Genomic DNA, 20041 nt, shown 5'->3' with positions numbered 1-20041 from the left:
GGGGAGAATCAAGTGAAACGGTCCATTTCCTGGCTAAAATGTCAGGGACAAAAGCATGTAATCGTAGATATACTATTCTCGTCATTCTCCAGTTGATTAGCTAGCTTCACAAACATTCTCCTAGTTGTGACTAAATACAGTTAAGTCATCAACCAGGTTCCCTTAGTGATGAAGGTCTTCCCCGGTTATGATGGAGATGTTAGGCCTTGAGTGTGGCCCACGGTGATAGAACACATCATCCTTCTCTAGAAGCCAAACAAGCTCCCCTCTAGCACGCTCTGTGGTATCGCTGCCAGAATGAAGGGCAGGACCATACCCATGCCCACAGACACACACTGCCCCAGGGACTATAATATACACGTGGGCAACTCTGGAGAGAAGTGACTGCCATCTGAGGCCAAGGTGTTGGTAAATAAATAGAGTTTGGTAAATAAATCGCCTTTAAAAATAATGACTCCTAAAGGGCTAAAGGAATTGATGACTTGATGACAAAATGACTTCCAAGCAACTCAGCTTAAAGGAGACCTAGCCGAAGGGTAACTTCATATATCAGAAAGAGCAAGCTCTAGGGAGTCAGGCAGAGCTTCAGATATTGACTCCAGCTCCCAACCCATCACCTACAAACTGCATCCGTGGGCAGGGGACCAAGTTCACTAAACTTTCATTTTCTCAAAGAGGTTTCGTGAGTATTTATAAGATGATGTAAGATAGCGAAGTGTGTTCTGTGGGACCCTAGTCCAAGGGGATGCTGTACACACACACACACACACACACACATCCAAGGAGATACTATACACACACACATACCCCAGTCCAAGGGGATGCTACATACACACACACACACTCCACCACACACATTGAATTAGCCAGAAAGTTCATTAGGCTTTTTTCATAACACCTTATGGAAGAACAGGAACAAACGTTTTGGCTAACCCAGTACAATTCCATGGTCTAATAAATCTGAGAAGCAAAACCTGGCAATGGACATCAGTACATCAAAAGCTCTAAAGAATCCAGCAATAAAGAAACTGTCTAACTTGCTTAGCTAGTGTATTGTCATCCCTTCTTATTGACAGTAACTGTCAGTACCCTGCCTGCAAAACACGTCTTGGAATGTTCAAACATAAACACAGAGTGCTTAGTACAATGCAAGGCACATAATATATCTTAAAAATGGTGAAAAGTGAAAAAGTGTTAAGTCACTCAGTCGTGTCCAACTCTTTGTGACCCCATGGACTGTAGCCCACCAGGCTCCTCTGGCCATGGAATTCTCCAGGCGAGAATACTGGAGTGGACAGCCATTCCCTTCTCCAGGGGATCTTACTAACCCAGGGGTCGAACCTGGGTGTCCTGCATTGGAGGCAGATTCTTTACTGTCTGAGCCATCAGGGAACCCCCTAATAATGGTAGACATCACTATATAAAGTATTCTTTTCCTATCCCATTCTTTTCCCAGCATTCTACTTATGTGAATATAATCATAAAAAATAGTGCTAATAGGAACTTCCCTGGTGGTTCAATGGTAAAGACTTTGCCTTCCAATTCAAGGAGTGCAGGTTTGACTCCTGGTCAAGAAACTAAGACCCCACATATCTTGTGGCCAAAAACACAGAAACAGTAATGCAGCAAATTCAATAAAGACATCAAAAAATGTTTTTTAAAAAACAGTACTAGTAGTAATAATGGGTTGTTACACTCTGGTGTTTAATCACACAGCTAACCCACAATAGACTGGAATTTGAACCAAGGTGCATCAGACTCCGAGTCTTTATGCCACGCTGCCTCCCATCCCTCAGGGATGCCTGGAATAGCCTAGGTCTGCTGCCAAGGTTGGAAGGGGCCAATCACGGGTCAATGCTTCCACCACTGAGCCAGTGAGAAGCAGCTCCCTTGCGGAGGGCTGGCTCCTACCTGGTGCCGGATGCCATCGTCACCGACGCACTGGGTGCAGGCCTCCTCGGGGACACAGCTGCCTTCCAGCATCACATGGTGCGGAGGGCAGAAGCAGCCTTCCAAAGGATGGTGCCCGCAGGAGCTCGAGTTGCCCTCACACTGCCGGGGGCAGCCACTCTCGCAGTGGTTGTAGACCAGGGAGGGCGGGCAGGACACAGCTGCAGACAGAGAAGGGGATGATTCTCAGGGCCCACAGCAACCAGAGGGAAGCAGGTACCGCTGATTCAAGGCGGCTGGATCATCTGACAAGTTTGCTGGGATGGAAACTAGCCAGTTTCCACCAATTTTCACTCTCCATCTTCCATAGAAAAAAGACTTTCAAGAGGGGCACATGACAACCCAGAATAAGGACTACATTTCCCAGCACCCTTTGCAACCAAGTGTAGTCACGTGACTATGTTCTGCCCAATGAACTGTTAGAGCAAGTGTAGACTCTTGTGCAGCTTCCAGGAATCTTTTTTTGAAAGACAGCTGTGCCTCTGGCCCTTCTCCTTCCTTCCCTTCATCCTGCTGCTTGGAACCTGGGTGTGATGGCCACAGCCCCATCTTAAAGCACGGGAAAAGAAGCGAACCCACGTGAGAACGGAGCAGAGAACTAGAACCCACGTTGAGATCTGGAAAGACCTGAAGCCGCCCGCCTCTGGTCTGCTGTATGACAAACAATTTTACTTCTTCCTCCCTTGCAGCCAGATTTTACCCCACCTGATGATGTGAACCCTTGATCCTTAGGAAATTCTGCGGTTCTTTTTTGAATACGGGTATATTTAACGCTTTTAAAATTCTCTTCAACTTAAAAAAATAAGGAACCTACAGCTACGGAGGGATGTCCTGGGGAGAAGCTACAAAGTGACCCACTTCTCACACTCTGGTCCTACCCGACCCCTTCCTCACATTTTCACGGTGCCAACACAGTGGTGCAGATTTCCAACGTTTAGACCACCAAAGACTTTCCTCATGCATGCTAAGTTGTTTCAGTCGTGTCCTACTCTTTGCCACCCCATGGACTGTAGCCTGCCAGGCTCCTCTGTCCATGGGATTCTCCAGGTAAGACTCCTGGAGTGGGTTGCCATGCTCTCCTCCAGGGGATCTTCCCCACCCAGGGATCCAACTCGCATCTCTTGCCTCTCCTGCATTGGCAGGCAGGCTCTTTACCACTAGCACCACTTGGGAAGCCCAAATGCACAACAAATTGCCAGGAGGTACAACAATTAATAAATAGAGAAGGTGCAATCAGTAACTCAGAAACTAAACTTTTTTCCTTGATCGGCAGGCAGGTTGAAAGGAGGCAGTATCAGCCAGAGGGACTCATAAAACCAGAGCCCCAACACACCTAGGGGTTTGATAGGGACAGTGTAAAGGAACAAAGTAGGTGATGAAATAGTTAATCCCACTAGAGGACTGTAAGTGGGGAAAATATCAGAGACCCCTGTAAGTTAATGATGACTCAGAAAACAGGTTTGCTTAACCACAAAACCAAGCAGGCTTGCTTGGCAACAAAACCATGAGACAGAAACATGAGACATGGCCCCAAATAATAAAACAGTGGTGGCATGAGCCCCACACCCTGCCCAGTGAGCTCAGTAAGTTTATGATCCTTAGGACATGCTCTCTGCACACATAAAAAACAATTTGTGGACCCAGCTTGACCAGGTAGGGACAAGAAAACCCTGCTCAACCTGGAGGAGAAGCTGATGATAGAAGCATGATGTCTACTCAAGAAGACAGGGAAGGTCTTCCCCCCGCCTCCCCTCTTCTCCTTTGATTATAAAACTGGAGCCCAGTAAGTTCTTGGGGGTGGAGCACCCCCTTGCCCACTTGCTTGTAAAACCTCACATGTGTCCTGCTCTAATAAATCACTTCTTATCTATCACTTTGCCTCTCGGTGAATTCCTTCTGTGCTGAGACATAGAGGACTTGGTGTAGGAGCTCTTTGGCGCCATGGCCCACCCCCCCACAAATGACACCAAACCATGTCAAGTTATCTAGCCATCTAGTCCAACTATCATTTCAAGATGCAGAAGCCAAGGTCCAGAAAGACTAAGGAAATAGCTGATCACCCAGATGAGCTGTGGCTAGGATGCCCAAGTCCTCCAGCCCCAGTTAAAGCTGAGACAGCATAATAATCATAAACTCGGAGACTCCGAGATGCTTGCACACATTCATTTCCCTCAAAAAAATAAATAAATAAATGTGCCAAGTCCAGGTAAGGAAGCTGACGTGGGGAGGTGTCTACACTAACAATCCCATGGTATCTCTAATGAAGAAGCTTCTCGGTATTCAAATGGTAAAATTCCACTCACACTTCTAAATCCTGCTGAGGTGTGGCTTGCTCTGGGAGCCTTTGCTAAAGCCTGGTGCAAGTCCAAGTTCAAGGTGACTGCTTATTCTGTACTTTGCTGGGGCCTAGATGTGTCTTATTGTTCAGTTGCTAAGTGGTGTCCGATTCTTTGTGATCCCATGGACTGCAGCATGCCAGGCTTCCCTGTCCTTCACTCTCTCCCAGAGTTTGGTGAAACTCATGCCCATTGAGTTGGTGATGCCATCCAACGTGTCTAATACATTAAAGTCACATGTGCCCGAACTGCAGAAATACTGATAGAAAGGACCATGTTTTCATTTACCTAGAAACACACTACATAGAAATCCTAAGTTCAAGTTACCTGTATGTCTACCATCTTACTTGACCCTGAATGGAATCCTAGGGAATAGGAAAGGCAGAGACGTCGATCTCCAGGGCCCAGATTTTAAAAAAACATGAGGTTTCAGAGAGGTTGAGCAGGCTTCCCGTTTGTCATTCTTCACAGCATTTGGGGGAGCCTACGGAGACTCACCACAGAAATCAGGGGTCCTCCAGTTGACACACACCCCCTTGGTCCGGCAGAGGTGGGCATAAGAGGCAATGGCTTCGCACACTTGCTCCTGGTGGCAACTGTCCTGCTGGCACACGGAGTGAAATGTGGCTGGAGCAAGGACCTTGTGGCACTCGGCAAATAGCTCAGAGAGGAGGGCCTGGCAGCGGGAGCCCTGGGAGACGGGGCACGGCTCCTCGGGGCCCAGCGGGCATGTCTGCCCCGGCTGCTGCACTGTCCACTCCCGGACCAGTGTCTTCCAGTCCGCAGTGACCGTGCCATCCTTCAGCATGAAGTCATTGGCCCCGTTCTCATCACAGAACCCTAGAGAGACCAGGAGAGACATGGCTGAGAGCCCAAAGCCAGCTCCTGATGCTGGAGGCTTGGTCATTCTCCACCCCTACCAGCATCTGAGCCCACTACTGGACCCAGAAATGGCAGTAGCCAGGGGCCCTGAGATTAGAGCAAGGAGGGCGTACATCTCAGGGAAGAAGCAGACAACAGTCTTACCACAGAGACCGTACGTCTTTGAGGCAGAGATCTTGGGGCTCAGCTGCAGCTGGAACTCGTTGTTTTGTGGGGTGAAGGAGAGGATGTGGCCCAGAAGGTTGAATCTGACCTCGAACATGATGGTACCATAGACTCTGACCTCCAGGTCCCCACCCAGGTAAGGGACAGAGACCAGTCTCCCATTCACCATCACCTATCCAAAGCAGAAAAGCCCCATCAGTAGTCATGGCAATGAGGAATCCTAGGATTTCACTCACAGTCTCTCTCCACAGTTCGTGACAGTCCCTACACATTCATCCCACTCAACTCCACTGTTATTCACAAACTTGGGCACTGGCCGGCAGCTCTTCTCAGATCAAGGGGCTCTGCAGAGCTTTGCAGGAGAGTGGACTCTTACAAAGCTGAACAGCCAGCCAGGCATCTGCAACCCAAAAGCTCAGGGGTTAAATGAAACCCTGAGTCCATCTGCACTCAACGGGGAAGACTGACGCCTCAAGACAGGCTCGGGAAGTTGCCATTTTGCCAACTCATTGGCGCCCTATCTCCAGGAGCATCTAATAGGAGCACTTGAATCTTTATTTTTATTTTGGTCACCAGATCTACAGAGGCCCCACAATATAGCACATCAAACCTGTTAAAATACACTCACATCCCATGATGACTATAATTTTTGCTGTAAAAAATTTGGAAGGCTTTTTATCCTTTTGAATTTTAAACATTTGGCTATGAGCTACTCATTTAATATATGACGAGCTGTGATTATTTTTTTTCAGCAATCACTGTGCATGTTCAAGAAGTCTTGCAAGAGAAGGTCTAACCCTTTTAAGTTGCTTTCATGTAATGAAACATTTATGATTTCCAAAAGAACGTGTAAAGGAGTTGCATGATACAACCTCTTGTAAACATGTAATCAAATATTTATTTTGATCAGTTTTGCAGTTTTCTTTTTGAGTTTTGGGGCCACACATTTTGCTTGGGCCCTGAATATTTTCGAAGGCTTTCATCTAGGCCCTAAATATTTTCCTTCAGAAGGCTGGCAGGCCCTAGCCTAGGTACAGGGCACAAAATGCCTGCTGGACAAACTGCCTGGTGTCAACCCCAATCTTCTACTAGTGCAAAAAACTGGCACCCCATTGACAATGTAATGCTACTGAAATCAGACCCTCTATAGGACTCTTTTGGTGGTCCAGTGGCTAAGACTACACGCTCTCAATGCAGGGGGCCTAGGTTCGATCCCTGGTCAGGGAACTAAAATCCCACATGCCACAACTAAAGATTCCACATGCCACAACTAAGAGTTTGGTGAAGTCAGATAAAGAAATATTTCTTTAAAAAAAAAGAAAGAAAGAAAATGGACCCTTTCTTCCAAATCTGGGCCCAGAACCAGAAATCACACCAGAAGGGAGATGCAATAAGCCCCTTCTACAAAGATGGAGCCCTGCTAATCAGGCAGAAGGTCAAGTCTCCGCACAGGAGCACCAGCTAAAACCAACTGCCACCGGGTCCATGTGGCTTCTCCAGGGGTCCTGTCACAGGACCACGGAAAGCACCTCTTACCTCCATGTCGCTGCGGAGCTCAACCGAGAGGCCGCTGTGCTTCACCTCCACAGATTTCATGCAGGCCTGCCTCGCCCCCGCGCTGCAGAATCCATTATGGAGAATCACCTCCAAGTCCTGCTCCTTGTTGTGAAACAGAACGTATGAGCAGTTGCCAGTCAGCTTGAAATTCCGTCCATCAAAGGTCACGATGTGCCGAGTGGAGCTGCCTGTGCACACACCTGGGCAAGAAAGCAAAGGTTGGGTATAACCTAAGCAAACTACCACCTGTGCAAAGAAGCAGCCGCATGCAGATATCGGAGCTGAGAGTTGAGTGGGCTTTTTGAAGCCACAGAGGCAAATTTCCTCCTTGTTACGGACTAGGAAACTGGTTCTGAGAGGTAGAGCACCTTAGGTAACACTTGGCCATTAAATATGCTCCTAGGGAAGATTTAGAAGGACGAGGATTCCATTAAAATGTGGCAAACTACAGAGCCATACTTCCAAAAAATGTAAACGTGCAAAGTTAATGCTCTCCCCTACAAGGATGTCTTGGCCCAGGAAACAAACTGAGGTTCCAGGGGTGTTAGGACACGTTGAAATCACAACAAGCTAAGCAAACCATGAGCTCATGACCTCACTGGAAAGGAAGTTCCCCTAAAGGCGCACGTGTCTTTTCAGCTACCAAGTGACTAATGGTACACATGGCTATGTTGACATGATCCCTTAAGAGACCCTGAAAGAGAAATATTCCTGAAGCCAAAACAAACGGTGGGGTCTTGACACAATCTCGTCTGCCACTTGTTCATCCACACCATCAGCAAACTCTCAGGGTTTCTATTAAAACACCACTTGGGAAGACTAATCATCTTGCAACTATGTCAGATGATTCCATAAAAATCCCCCCAATGGACCACAGTCCATGAATAAAGGAAATCAGTCCTGAATATTCATTGGAAGGACTGATGCTGAAGCTGAAGCTCCAGTACTCTGGTCACCTGATTCCAAGAATTGACTCACTGGAAAAGACCCCGATCCTGGGAAAGATTGAAGGCAGGAGGAGAAGGGGACAACAGAGGATGAGCTGGTTGGATGGCCTCACCAACTCGATGGACATGAATCTGAGCAAGTTCTAGGAGTTGGTGATGGACAGGGAAGCCTGTCCATGGGTTGCAAAGAGTCGGACACGACTGACTGACTTAACTGAACTGATGGACCAGACTCATACATGATCTGAAAACTAATCTCGGACCTCAGTAAAGTTGGAAATGAGCCTTCCAGACAAACCATGACAATGTCTATGGTGGTGAAGAAATGGAAACCAAGAACTGAGAGGCAGATCCAGGGGGTCAGCAAGGACTCACTAACACCACCCTTGCTCTCCGCCAGGCCCAGGAGACCTTCACAGCAAGAGTGACCCATATACCAAGGCAGCATAGACCCTAGCAAATGATACACCATCGGTCAGGGCTGATCGGCTTCCAGATGCTCTTCTACTCAAAGTTCCCCACGTCCTGGGCAGCCGGTCACATCCAAACGACAGTCCTGAATCGCTACCACCCCACTGACATCCACGCTGTAAGTGTTCCCAGACACCCCAGCTGGGGTACTGTAAAGTCTTTTTTTTTTAAGAAAATATCTATCTGGTCTTAGTTGCCACATGTAGAATCTCTCAGTTGCAGCATGTGGGATCTAGTTCCCCAGTCAGGGATTGAACCCAGGGCCCCTGCATTGGGAATGTGGAGCCTAAGCCACTGGACCACAGGGAAGTCCCTGTGGCCAAGTCTTAAGCAGTCCAGCCCCAGCTGCCACAAGAACGTAGTAAGTCCCAGGATAAAGAAATGGCGTTAAGCTGGCAGGTTAGTGGGAGTGGCTCTGCCACCTAAATGACTTAACTTCTGTGATCCTCTCCTATCTGCTCTGCTCTCTTTGAACCAACAGGGAGACTTCTGGGCATATCTTTCTATAGACTTCTGACACTGAGAACCACGTGAATGCTTCACACACAGAAGGCAAACAAATGGAATCAGCTAGAATGGCGGAGAAGAAAATTCAAGATGGAACACAAACAAGTACAAAATCAAATGAATGGTAATGAATAATGTGAGTTCACAGCAGGGAAGGGGGAAACGAACCTAAATAATTTTGGTGAAAAAATTTACTCTGTACCCAAAGTGAAAGTCGCTCAGTCATATCTGACTCTTTATGACCCCATGGACTGTGGAATTCTCTAGGCCAGAATACTGGATTGGGTAGCCTTTCCCTTCTCCAGGGGATCTTCCCAACCCAGGGATCAAACCCAGGTCTCCCACATTCCAGGTGGATTTTTTACCAGCTGAGCCACCAAGGAAGCCCAAGCATACTGGAGGGTGTAGCCTATCCCTTCTCCAGGGGATCTTTCCAACCCAGGAATCGACCTGGGGTCTCCTGCATTGCAGGCAGATTCTTTACCAGCTGAGCTACCCGGGAAGCCCTGCTCAAATGTGTACTCTAGTTAGTATATTCGGTTTTCATAAAGATATTGGTTAGCAATTCTGTTTTTGTGGAGTTTTTTTTTTTGGCTGCATGGCATGTGGGAGTTTGATCAAACCCACACCCCCTGCATTGGAAGCATGGCACCTTAACCACTGGACCGCCAGGGAACTTCCTTGGTAGCAAATCTGAAACTACTTTGGGTGTATTTTGTATACAGTCTGCAAAGGAATGAAGGCCCAGGGTTGCTCTAAAAGTGCTCAAACTTCTATATGGTAAGGAGGACACCTAAAGAGAGACAAAGAGAGAGCCTGTGTGAGAGGTTGAATGCAAAAACAAATAAATAAAAATAACAAAAGAGAGCAAACCGGAAAGATGGCAGGATGAAGCAGTGGGCAGGCAAAGAATATAGAATACACAACTGATATCAAAGGAAAACTCGGGAGAGCCGGCAAGAAAAGGCAGCTGCCTTAAACACCTGTCAGGCCAGAACACAGGGCCCTCCCACGGAAGGACCAATTGTGTAAGAACTTGAGAATCCACTTCCAGCCCCACCATCCCCAGGCTCAAAACTGGAGGGAGGCTGCCCACAACTCCTCCCCAGAGGCAGGCAGTCCAGGCTGGGATCAGGGAGGCTTTTCAGCTCCAACTCAAGCTCAAAGTCTTATTTATTACCAGGAGCAGGCATCTAACCAGTATTCTTGCCTGGAGAATCCCATGGACAGAGGAGCCTGGAGGGCTACGGTCCATGGGATCACAAAGAGTCAGACACGACTGAGCGACTGAGCAAGAGGCTGAGTATTGACCTCAGAAAATCAATTCTTCCCTCTGGCTTTGCATTATCTGGGGATGTGCCCTTCAAACAGCACAGGAAGGAGATAGGGAGCCCTGGAATGGGATGGAAACATGTCCCAAGCACAGGAGAGTGAGGGAACATGGGTGGTAGGGGCAGGAGATGGCCTTCTGGTCTACCTCTTGGCACAGACAAGGAAAAAGCACCACCCCCTGAACACTGCCCAGGCTGAGGAAGCAAAGGACTCACAGGGACAGGCCCAGCGGCAGCCACAGGCTTCCTCCATCCTGAGCGGGATCTGGCCGTCGGGGCATGATGGCTGTGGCCCCTGATCACAGTTGACCCGGTGACTCTTCAGCAAGGTCTGGCCATCTGGCAGGCAAGTCACCGTGTGGCACTGATCCAGCAAGGTCCAGACGTCCCCAGGCTGCAGAGAAAGAACCACATTCGGGCAGGGACTGGAGTGAGGCACTTCAACACCCATTAGGCAACTAACCCTCCCCCGTCAGGAGACACAGAAACTACGACTTGGGCCTGAATGGCAAGGAGACAGGAGACAGAACGTGAGATTTACGGGTGGATCCACTCCCACCCCCAACCAAAGCTTTTTAATTTTTTATGTATTTATTTAGGCTTTTATTATTATTTATTTCACGCTAGGTCTTTGCTGCTGCGTGGGCTTTCTCTAGCTGCGGCAAGCGGGGGCCACTGTCTGGTTGCCGTACATAGGTCTCATTGCGGTGACTTCTCCTGTTGTAGAGAAGGGTGCGCGGGCTTCAGTAGTTGCGGCTCCAGGGCTCTAGAGCACAGGCTCAGTAGTTACGGCCCACAGGCTTGGTTGCTCTGCGGCGTATGGGATCTGCCCGGATCAGGGATCGAACCTGTGTCTCCTGTCTTGGCAGGCAGATTTTTTACCACTGAGCCCCCAAGAAAGCCTCCAATTTAAAAAAAAAAAAAATTATTGGACCCAGACCAAAGGAGGAAACATTAACCAGGGGGTCGAGGACCCCAAATATACATTCCTGATCTTTCCTTCAAAGCCAACAGAAAGGAACTTACCCTCCTCTCATTCCCGTCCTCATCCACGCAAACACTGATGAACCCTGAAACAGACACAAGTCAGACCTCTATCCCCACCCACCACCCAGAAATTCTGAGCCATTCACTCAGCTACCTGGCTAGTCCTTGAAGCTGGATTAACTCTGAAAACAACGTGAGTGAAATGAGCAGTGAGGATTCAGGTACGGGAGATTAGAAGGCAGTCATCCCGTGGTTCTTCAGGCAAACATTGTGGGGTGCTTTTTTTTTTTTTTTTGGCTTTGCCTTATGGCTTGCAGGATCTTAGTTCCCTGACCAGGGAGCGAGTCCATGCTCCCAGAAGTGGAGCATACAGTCCTAACCACTGGATCACCAGAGAACTCCATAAGCTTTGTGGTTGTTAGTCATTATAGTGATACAACAGTAATAACATGGCCACAACTACAATCAATATCTTCTCGTCTTTTTTTCTATGTATTGATATTAATAGATCAGTGCCTAGTAAGAAGGAAACGAGACAAGATCCTGAAACCTTAACAGATCTTCAAAATTCCTACCAAGAGAGCTATCATCTAGCAAGACAGGGCAATAACTCCTAGTAGGTTTGGACTCACACCTAATTATATTAGGAAAATACGAAAAAACAAGTTTAAAAAACATCATGTATGCGGGAAAAAAGGAGATCAATCCAGTCAATCCTAAAGGAAATCAACCTGAATATTCATTGGAAGGACTGATGTTGAAGCTGAAGCTCCAATACTTTGACCATCTGATGCAAAGAGCTGACTCATTGGAAAAGACCTTGATGCTGGAAAAGATTGAAGCAGGAGGAAAAGGAGACGACATAGGATGAGACGACTGGATGGCATCACGATTCAATGAACCTGAGAAAACTCTGGGAGATAGTGAAGGACAGGGAAGTCTGACGTGCTGCAGTCCATGGGGTCACAGACAGTCAGACACAACTTGGCGACTGAACAACAATGGTAAAAACAAAAAGCTTCTAACCCTAAATCAATTTAAACTATGGTACTTTGATGTTACCATATTCTATGTTACCGTATTTCTTTTTTTAATCTTTTTATTTTCTTTTTTATTGAAGTATAGTTGATAGACAATACTGTGTCAGTTTCAAGTATACCACAAAGGGATTGCTTTATTTTTTTAGATTACATTCCATTATAGATTATTACAAGATCTTGAATGTAAATCTCCATGCTATACAGTAAATCTGTGTTGCTTTTCTAAAGCCTTTTACACCCACGCTGAGGATGAGTGCAGGGCCTGGAGAAGAGGTCCATGACCTCTGGATATTAGGGTTCCCTGTCTCTGCCTTCCATTTCTTTGTCCAGAAGCCTCATCCATAGTGAGCAAGGACAGTAAGGAGGGAAGGAAGTATATACATAGAGAACTTTCTGGCAGCCCCTTGGAGGTTTGTCTTACAATCTCCCACAAGCAGAAATTTATAGATCATGGCCTATAAAGCAGTCTTAATTCAAGGCCAAATCTCACATATGGGAACCTTCTAGTGTTGAGATGGGTTTAATTGCTTTTGCTTCTATTTTGAGGGGATAAGAGAGACATCACAAGACTCACCAGAGCATAGCCTCTGGAAGAAGGAGTTGCCAAGGGCAACCATGCTTGGGAGGTCTTCGATCCGCTGGAGCTCTGCCACGTTGGAGCTGGCCCCCGGGCCCGCCAAGACCCTCAGCTGGGCTGCATCATACTGGTCCCCAATCCCAATGGGGAACACGGCCACTCCTGCGGTTACAGACGAACAAGAAAGGGTCTGTGCCCACCTTTGCGAGCGGGTTCAGAGTGGTCTGGCCTGAAGCGTCACCCAGCCACTTGTAGAGCCTCAATATTTTTAAGCAATTATCCTCCAATTAAAAATATATTTTTTTAAACTACAAAAAAAAAAAGAGGAGCTGTTCTCCAGGGAGCATAAGAAGATGCTACATCATTCCACTCACCCAGCACTCCACACCCCCTCCCCTGGGGCAACGCTACCTGCCCCGCTCACAGCACGAGCTCTCATGAGACATGCAGGCTGGGCACGCCTGCAACCATCACCTTCCTAAAGCAGCATCCTTGGTCTCCTGTCAATCCAGCACCCCCAAGCCCCTAGGCTGGTGCCAGACAGGGGCCACGAATACAGGAAGATCCCTGATGGTTCTCTAGGCCCCAACACAAATCACTCAAGCCTCAGACACATGGGAGTGGAGAGAGGCCCAACAGGCCATGGTTGCAGGGGTACAGCCCGGCCCTGGACACAGAGGGCAGGTCAGGAGAAACTGAAGGTGATGGTCAAAGGCATGCAAATGAAGGATGCATGCATGAATGCTAAGTCACTCAGTCGTGTCCAACTCCTTGCAACCCTATAGACTGTAGACCGCCAGGCTCCTCTGTTCATGGGATTCTCCAGGCAAGAATACTGGAGTGGGTTGCCAGGAACACACATTTAACACTGCTTCACTTCCAAATAACACAGGGATTGGGCAATTTCCCACTGTTTGAAACCAGGCCACACGTGGGCATTAAGCATTCGAAATCAGCCAGGTCATCGGAAAGTAACCACCGCCCACTCTGTGCCCTTGAGCAGGCTGGGGGTGGGGGCAGGGGTGGCCTCAGGACTGAACCTGGGACACTCACGGTTGGATCTGGCAGCAGCGGCGGCCACCTCCACTGAGTCCATGGAGGAGCCTGTGACCAGGATCACCACCACCTTGGAGGCCCCGGGCCTGGCACCGTGGACTTGGGACGTGATGTAGCGCACCGCAAAGGACAATGCCTCCCCTGGGAACAGACAGTGGGCCGCACAATCAGTCCTGACTCAGGGATGGGGGTCCTGAGGCCAGCTGAGCATCCCGTCTCCTGATGGAGCCTCGGATCACTGAGACGGAGACTCGGAGAGGCTCACATATGCGTGAGAGGAGGAAGAATGTCTCGGCCCTCAGTTTACAGGAAGGGAAATTAAGGCCAAGGAGCAAGGCGGCCAGCTGGGGTCACTCAGTCACTTGTGCCAGGAGCGGGGACTGCACGCGGCCCCCGCTCCCCAGCCCACACCCACATTACCGACTCGACTGGGGCCTCCCTCGCGCTGCATGGGGTCCACAAGGCTCAGCAGGTGGGCTTTGTCCATGTGCACGTTCCAGGACACGTCGACGTTGGTGATGCTTCCGTACTGCAGGACTGACACCTGGGTAAGCTGAGGGCCTGGCGGGAGATGGGGCACAGGAGTCATGCTCTGGATCAGCGGGGAGCCCCCGAAACACCCCGCTTCGGGCGCCTCACTCACCTAGGTTGGCTTTTGAGATGAAAGCCTTGGCAAAACTCTTCATTTCGTCAAAGTAAGAGGCTGGAGAGGTGGAGGAGCCGTCCAGGAGGAGGACTACATCCAGGGGCTGGCTGCAGTCTGCAGAGAGACAGCAGGGAGTGGCCAAAGGCAGCAGGGGACAGGCCCCAGGCTCCTGCAGCAGACACTCACTGGACGGTGTGTGCACGGCGCTGGACTGGGAGGCGCCACATAAGGGAGGCACATCTCCCAGTCCTGCACAGGTATGGCAGCTGGTGCCAGGTGGCAGGCAAGGGGGCTGCGAGACCCCAGGTGTGGAGATGTTGGGGGGATGCCAACACCGCCCAAAGGCAGTTTAAACACCACAGGCAGCAGCAAGAAGCAGAGGCATCCTGTCCCTCCATTTCGGGGGCTGCAGCTCTTCTGGAATCGAACGATAGACTGGAGCAGAAAACAGGCGGATGGCAAAGGAAACAGCAGCGCATCCCTGGAAGGTGGACTGGTATGTCCACGGGTCTCAGGCGGCACGTGAGGAGCCAGAAGGTGATTCTATTGCAGAGGCCTAAAGCTCATGTTGATGGTTGGGACCGGGGTCATGATCACCGTGAGGAAACAAACTCTGCCCCAGATGCTATTCTGAGATTGGATGAAGCCATTACTGAGAGATCATGAGAGTTTAGATAAATCGGTGGCCCAAAAAAAAAACCCAAGAAACAAAAGGCGTAGACAACAAGCGTGAGGATCGAGAGACAGTGAAAGAAGGCTAGTGATTCTGGAATGGTTCCAAACACTCCAAATAAAGATACTCTAGAACTAGGGAGTGGGCTTCCCCAGGGACTCCGTGGTAAAGAGTCCACCTGTGAATGCAGGAGACAGGGGTTCGATCTCTTGTCCAGGAAGATCCCACATGCTGTGGAGCAACGAAGTCTGTGCATCAGAACTGTTCAGCCTGCATTCTAGAGCTGGGGAACCACAACTGCTGAAGCCCAAGCGTCCTAGAGCCCGTGTTCCACAACAAGAGAAAGCACCACAATGAGACGCCCTTGCACTACAACACAGAGTAGCCCCCGCTCACCACAACTAGGGCAAAGCCTGAGTGCAGCAACAAAGACCCAGCACAGCCAGAACAAGTAAGCAAATAAAGAAGAACTAGAAACTGATTAGTTGTCAGCATCAGCTAAGAAAGTAGTAATAATTGCAGGGGAGATAAACCATTTCTGAGTGCTTGCTATGTGCTAGGTACCGTTCTAAGCATTTTACAAGTAAGCACTGTTATTACCCACATCTCACAGATGCATGCATGCTGGGTCACTCAGTCGTGTCTGACTCTTTGCAACCCTGTGACTGTAGCCTGCCAGGCATCTCTGCTCAAGGGATTCTCCAGGCAAGATACGGGAGTCGGTGGCCATGCCCCTCCTCTAGGGGATCTCCCCAACCCAGTGATGAGACCTGGGTCTGCAGAATCTTTACCGTTTGAGCCACCGCGGAAGCCCATAAGAAAAGATCCTTCCCCCTCAAAAGACCACAGATGCCTCTCCCTGAAGGCAGGATGTGACAGAAAACACAGAGCAGGGCGACAGATTGGAGCCTGAGAACAGCATCCCCCGAGGCAGCCCCTAGCTCCCCCAAGTCCTCGCTCCAACGCCGAGTGCCCACACACCTGGGGCAGGGGCGAGGGTGGGGAGGTGTGGGCCGTCTTTGGAGCAGCACCGCTGCAGCACCAGATCCGGAGCTTCTCGGGGGAGCCTCTCGAAGTCCTGGATGAAGATGGGGGTCTGGGGCCAGCTGACCCTCTCCAGCTCCTGCACGTCCACACGGGGGCCCACGCCGATGGGCACCAGCTGGATGTCTCCTGGCATCCGCTGGATCTTGTCCGAGGCTGGGCTGCCCGTCACCATGTAGACCAGGTTGGGCGCCTGCTCCCGGTCCCCCTGGCTGGCGGAGAAGCTGTGCTCCGACAGGTACTGCAGGGCCAGCCCCGTGTTCGTCTGGTTGCCACCCCGGTAGCGGACTTCATGGAGTCGCTGCAGGACCACCTCCTTGGACTGTGGCTCCCTGAACGAGTGCTCCACGGTCACCGTGTACGAGTACTGCAGCACCGTGACGTGGATGCCGTCCCGGCCCACGTCCATGCGTCGGATCACCTCCTCCACGAACTCTGCACTCCTGTTGAAGTTGGCCTCGCCCACCTCGTCCGAGCCTTCCAGGAGGAATGCCACATCCAGGACCACAGAGCTCCTCTTGGGTCCTGGCGGCGAAGGACCCAGGAGCTGCGGCGCCACAGTGACCTGCGCGACGAGAGGACGTCGCGTCGGGGTCGGGGCAGGCACCTCGGGGGCGAGGTCACAGAGGTAGCCGACAATCTCGTCCATCCGCTGCTCCAGCTCGTGCACGCCGCTTAGCACAAAGGCTTTGTTCTCGGACGCCTGCTTCTCGATGAGGCGGATCTGCTTGAGGCTGACATGGGGCCCGATGCCCACCAGGACCACGGAGACCTTCTTCTTCTTCAGGCCCTGGACGTAGCGGACCAAGTTCCGGGCCAGCCTGGGGGGCTCCTGGCTGGCCGTAAGCAGCAGGGCCACGCGAGAGGCCTCGGGCCGGTCAATTCTGCCGAAGATCTGGAAGAGCGTGTACTTCAAGACCTCGCTGGTGGAAGCCACCTCGCTGCCCGCGTACTTCACCTGCCCGGCAATGCGCCGCAGCTCGGATGGCCGCTTCCGGTCTTGCAGTGCAAGGTAGGCATGGGAGCCATCGTGGTACTCCACCACGGCCACACGGATGCGTTTCTGGGAAATGTGCAGACGCTCCATCATGCCCACCACGAACGCCTTCAGCGTCTCGAAGTCGGCCTCAGACAGCTTGGAGGAGCCGTCCAGCAGGAAGACCAGGTCCAGCAGTTTGCTGCAGAAGAAGTCGTGCAGGGGCGGCTCCGGGGTGTCCTCCACGTACGGGGTTGTGGGGCTGACCGGGCCTTCGGTGAGGGGCACGGGCAGGCCTCCTGGCTCCCTGCAGGCTTCACAAGTGAGGCTGACACCATCACAGTGACTGCAGGAGGGAGAGACCAAAATGGTTCAGAAAGAAGCTCTGGGAACTTCCCAGCCCACTGGACCTGAGTGCCCAAGGACTACTGCCCACTGGAAAGAGACACCATGCTTAATGTATGTCCCCAAGCAGCCCCCTGCACACACACACACACACATACATACACATGCACACATATACACACATAAATATACACATACACGTATACACATACATACATACACACATGCACACACATATACACATACACACTTCCCTTGAGTTGTGAGTCCCTTGAAAACCAAAGCTTCTACCCAACCTAAGACCTAAAAATGAATCTTTCTTCTTTCTCGGCAGTCCACACAGCCATTCAAAGTTGATTGATTTTCAACCTATGCCTCTAGCAACATAAATATTTAATTATAATCCAAGCCTTCTCCCAAATATCTCCAAAGACAAACACTGCTCTGTAATGTTGATGCTGACCAGGACTTATAAATGCTCTGCTGAAGATATATGGTTTTCAGTATTTATTAAACAGAGTCTAAGCTGCGTAATTCCGTAGCATGTTTAACATGTTGGGTTTTAAGGAAGAGAGGAAAACTGGAGTAAAATCACTTTGGAGAGATGAATAAAGATTTGAAATCCCAGCTTTATCTGGCAGAACAAAGTACTGGAGGTGGTATTCTCGGGTCTCCAAGATGCCAGATGGGGAACAACAGTAACTCATTCGTTCTTTCCCACAACGGACAGACGGTTTATGCCCATCACATGCCAGGATCTGGCTATGCCGCATGCCCAGCCCCAAGCCCACACACAACTTACCACCCCACCAGGCCAAGTTTCCAGTTCCCTGGTCACTTCTCTCCCTTTCACCAGGGTCCTGGAAAGTGGCAGGGTCTGCCAGACCATAGGAGAAGTTGCCTGCGGTGGAGACCCATTCAGGCTGGAACCTTGTCCTGCAGGCACTCTCAGCCATGTGGCCACTTGCTCTCAGCATTGCAATAGAGTGGGGAGACAGCAGTGCCCTGAGCCCCGGAGTATCCCTGTGGAGTGCCTCCCAGCAGTGTCCCCAGCCTGCTTCAGAACCGCTCTCCACATGAGTTTGCAGCCGCAGTGTGTACCCAGATGACTGCCCTCCCCATGCGCCTGTGGCTCAGAACCCCTACTCCTCGGCACAGCCAGGGGGCAGGCAAGGTCTTAACGGAAAGTCGACTCCTGCTTCCTCATACTACTCCCGTGATTTAGGGCCTCCACCCTTGGTTGATAAAGCAGAGTGACACACTCTCGAGTTTTCTGTGTTTGCTAGAAAATTCACCCGGGCAGAAAGCACTCGGGGTCTGGCCCTGGCAGCTGTGGCAACGGCCCCTTCCTCAGCGAGTTTAAGTTCTCGAGTTCAGGATCCCATAAGGAGTGGTGCTGAGCATATCAACGTTGGAACACAAATTCTCGACTTAGGAGCAGGGCTTCAGGAAGCTCAGAGCTCAACCCCCCAACTCCTCCTCACCTCCCCAGGGCCAGCTGCCAGAGGCAATCGGGTAATGGGGCAGTAGGGGTCCCCTACAATCGGGAGGGGGCAGTGACCTGTGCCTCCCTCCAGTTATGAGAGCCTCATCCTGGCCACCCTGGCGGTGGCCCACGTTATGTGAGCCCCAATACAGGGTCAGGGGCTCCACCTCACTTTTCCCCCACCTGCATCCCAATGTCCAGTAAATAGGAAGTCTGCTTTCCACAGATGCCTGTCCCCAGACTAGATGCCACCTCCAGGGACAAGAAGAGGCCAGGCCCTTCCTCCAGCAACAAGGGGTAAAAACCTAAATCTCCTAAGAGGTGTTTCCTGGGGAGGAAATCTAGTCTGTCCTCAAAGACAGAGAGGCAAACTGAACGAGAATAAGACATCCCTCCCCAAACCGACACTTCCGAGCAGACCCCAGGTTTGACAGTAAGACCCATCATTCAGACAACCAGGGGCAGGGCAGGGGGTGCTGTGTTACCAGAGCTGGCAATGCTCAGGGTCCCCAGGGTTCAGGGTCACTTTCTTCCCGGAGGCTAAGCGCCGGCCCTCCACCTGGCACACAGGGCAATCCTCGGGATTGACGCAGGTCTGCAAAAGCTCGTCCAGGATTTTCCCTGCATGACAAGCCTCTCGTTAGGAGCCAAAGTTCCCACCTTGCCTGCAAGGAAGACTCTCCTGGCACCAAAGGGCCTGTCCCAGCTCTGCCTGCCTCCCCCGAGGGCCCACCACATCACTTAGGGAGCATCCTCTCACCTACAAAACCGAGAGAAGGGGTTCCTTCTCCCACCTTGCCTCCTCCAAATCCCGGGACAAAGCAGGTCTTATCACCAGGGGTCTTTTTGTTTCTCCACCAAAGAAGATATCTGATAACCCTCAACCTGTGCTACCCACTGCTATAGCCACTAACCACCAGTGGCTGGTTACATTTGAATGTAAATTAAGTAACATCAATAAAACTGAACATTCAATTCCTTAGACACAATGAGCCACGTCTGAGTTGAACTCTCCAGGCATTGCAGAAAGTTCTATCAGAAAGTGCTGCTCCAAATGATAAACCC

General features: G+C 50.5%; 1 protein-coding gene across 1 annotated transcript in view; it reads right to left on the bottom strand.

The window, feature by feature from the left end:
- The window catches only part of VWF (von Willebrand factor), a 122437-nt gene that overhangs the window by 29629 nt on the left and 72767 nt on the right, over positions 1 to 20041 (bottom strand). Inside the window, exons 27-38 of the mRNA XM_052641007.1 lie at positions 19462 to 19597; positions 16107 to 17491; positions 14450 to 14566; positions 14227 to 14367; positions 13804 to 13947; positions 12748 to 12912; positions 11173 to 11216; positions 10363 to 10540; positions 6870 to 7090; positions 5313 to 5505; positions 4785 to 5126; positions 1912 to 2111 (exon numbers count right to left, since the gene is read on the bottom strand). Coding sequence (XP_052496967.1) covers positions 1912 to 2111; positions 4785 to 5126; positions 5313 to 5505; positions 6870 to 7090; positions 10363 to 10540; positions 11173 to 11216; positions 12748 to 12912; positions 13804 to 13947; positions 14227 to 14367; positions 14450 to 14566; positions 16107 to 17491; positions 19462 to 19597 — 3266 coding nt within the window. The remainder of the gene's footprint in view (positions 1 to 1911; positions 2112 to 4784; positions 5127 to 5312; positions 5506 to 6869; positions 7091 to 10362; positions 10541 to 11172; positions 11217 to 12747; positions 12913 to 13803; positions 13948 to 14226; positions 14368 to 14449; positions 14567 to 16106; positions 17492 to 19461; positions 19598 to 20041) is intronic.

This window comes from Budorcas taxicolor, chromosome 5, assembly GCF_023091745.1.
Source record: "Budorcas taxicolor isolate Tak-1 chromosome 5, Takin1.1, whole genome shotgun sequence".
Taxonomy (NCBI): Eukaryota; Metazoa; Chordata; class Mammalia; order Artiodactyla; family Bovidae; genus Budorcas; species Budorcas taxicolor.
This window is presented reverse-complemented; position numbering and strand designations above follow the sequence as displayed.